This window comes from Erythrolamprus reginae, chromosome 1 (genome assembly GCF_031021105.1).
Source record: "Erythrolamprus reginae isolate rEryReg1 chromosome 1, rEryReg1.hap1, whole genome shotgun sequence".
NCBI classification, from domain to species: Eukaryota; Metazoa; Chordata; class Lepidosauria; order Squamata; family Dipsadidae; genus Erythrolamprus; species Erythrolamprus reginae.
This window is the reverse complement of record NC_091950.1, coordinates 143,911,429-143,912,993: the sequence shown is the minus strand read 5'-3', so window position 1 is coordinate 143,912,993 and position 1,565 is coordinate 143,911,429. Positions and strand designations below refer to the sequence as shown.

At 40.8% G+C, this 1,565-nt stretch overlaps 1 protein-coding gene across 1 annotated transcript; it reads right to left on the bottom strand.

Moving 5' to 3' along the window:
• Nucleotides 1-392: 392 nt before the first annotated feature.
• LOC139153518 (olfactory receptor 5AS1-like) lies at nucleotides 393-1,334 on the bottom strand. The gene has a single exon (XM_070727548.1). It carries the CDS (start codon nucleotides 1,332-1,334, stop codon nucleotides 393-395), a length of 942 nt encoding a protein of 313 aa, XP_070583649.1.
• Nucleotides 1,335-1,565: the final 231 nt, after the last annotated feature.

Here is a 1,565-nt window from a genome sequence, read left to right as displayed (position 1 = left end):
GTCTCTACAGTTGATACTGTGTTGTCTAGCATTGTGAGAGATGGAAGGATGGGAGGGTTTCTCCTAAAGTCTACCACCATGGCTCTTCATTGTCAAGGCGCATGACCAGGGACATATAAGGAAGAGACAGACTTAGTAGGAACCTGATATTTCATCATTCTTAAAAAATGGCTTTGACACTAACAGCCAAGAAGAAAAAAAACATTGTCACAGAGAAAATGTCATTCTTTGACTTGAATTGAAAAGCATAAAACACTACCACTGTGCATAAAAACATCATAGGGAATGGTTTTTATAAAACATGATCTTCTGAATTATGAATTCACATTTTGATTTGCCATATTAATGTTCAAATGTCCACTCTTCACGCTTTCTTTTCTCTTTGCATCCCATCATGAATGGCAGAAAACATTTCTTGCCAATGTTTTCTTCCAGGCATCCTTCACTTCTTTGTTCCTCAGGCTGTAGATCAAGGGGTTCATCATGGGAAACACCACAGTATAAAAAACTGAGATTATTTTATCAGTGTCTGGGGCATAACTAGAAGTAGGGCGGAGATAAGTGAAAAGGAGGGCTCCATAAAAAAGGGCAACAGCAATGAAATGGGAGCTGCAAGTTGAAAAAGCTTTCTGGCGGCCTGTGTTGGTAGGAATTTTCAAAATGGTGCAAAGGATAGAGGAATAGGAGATGAAGATGCACAAGAAAGTGCTCATCTGGATAAAACCACATAGAGCAAAAAGGAGCATCTCGTTTGTATAGGTATTGGAACAGGAGAGGGCCAAGAGTGGGGGGATGTCACAGAAGAAGTGATTGATGACATTGGATCCACAAAAGGAGATGTGAAAAGTAAAACAAGTGTGCACCAATGAGGTCATGCTACTAATCAGATAAGAACCTGTTATCAAAGAGATGCACACTTTGTGAGTCATAAGGACAGGGTAGAGTAGTGGGTTGCAAATGGCCATGTAGCGGTCATAAGCCATGGCAGCCAGAAGAAGGCACTCAGCATCTGCAAAGGAAGCAAATAGATACATTTGAACAATGCATCCTGCAAATGAAATGGCCTTCTTTTCTCTTAAGAAATTGACCAGCATCTTGGGAGCAATGGTGGAAGAATAACTAGTATCTAGGAAAGCCAGATTGCCGAGAAGAAAGTACATTGGACTGTGTAAACTGGGGCAAATCCAGGTTAATAGGATAATACCAAAGTTCCCCACCAGAGTGATCACATAGATGGCTAAGAAGAGGACAAAGAGGTATGCATTTATTTCTTGACGATCGGTGAAGCCAAGAAGAAGGAACTCATGCACTGTTGTGTGGTTCCATTTGGCCATTTTGTTCAGTCTTTGGTGTCCTTGACTCAGGATCTGAAATCAAGGAGAGATACGAACTGTGGGGACAACGACAAACACATGGTTTACAAAAGGTGCTTTCTCTCTCCCCCTCAAACTAGAAGAGAAAATATTTCCATTGGTCTTCTTTGATATTTATAAACAAAATGCTGAAAAGTGATAAGCAGGGAATCCAATGATCATGGAAACTTGACATCAGGTTGCTTGGTTGGG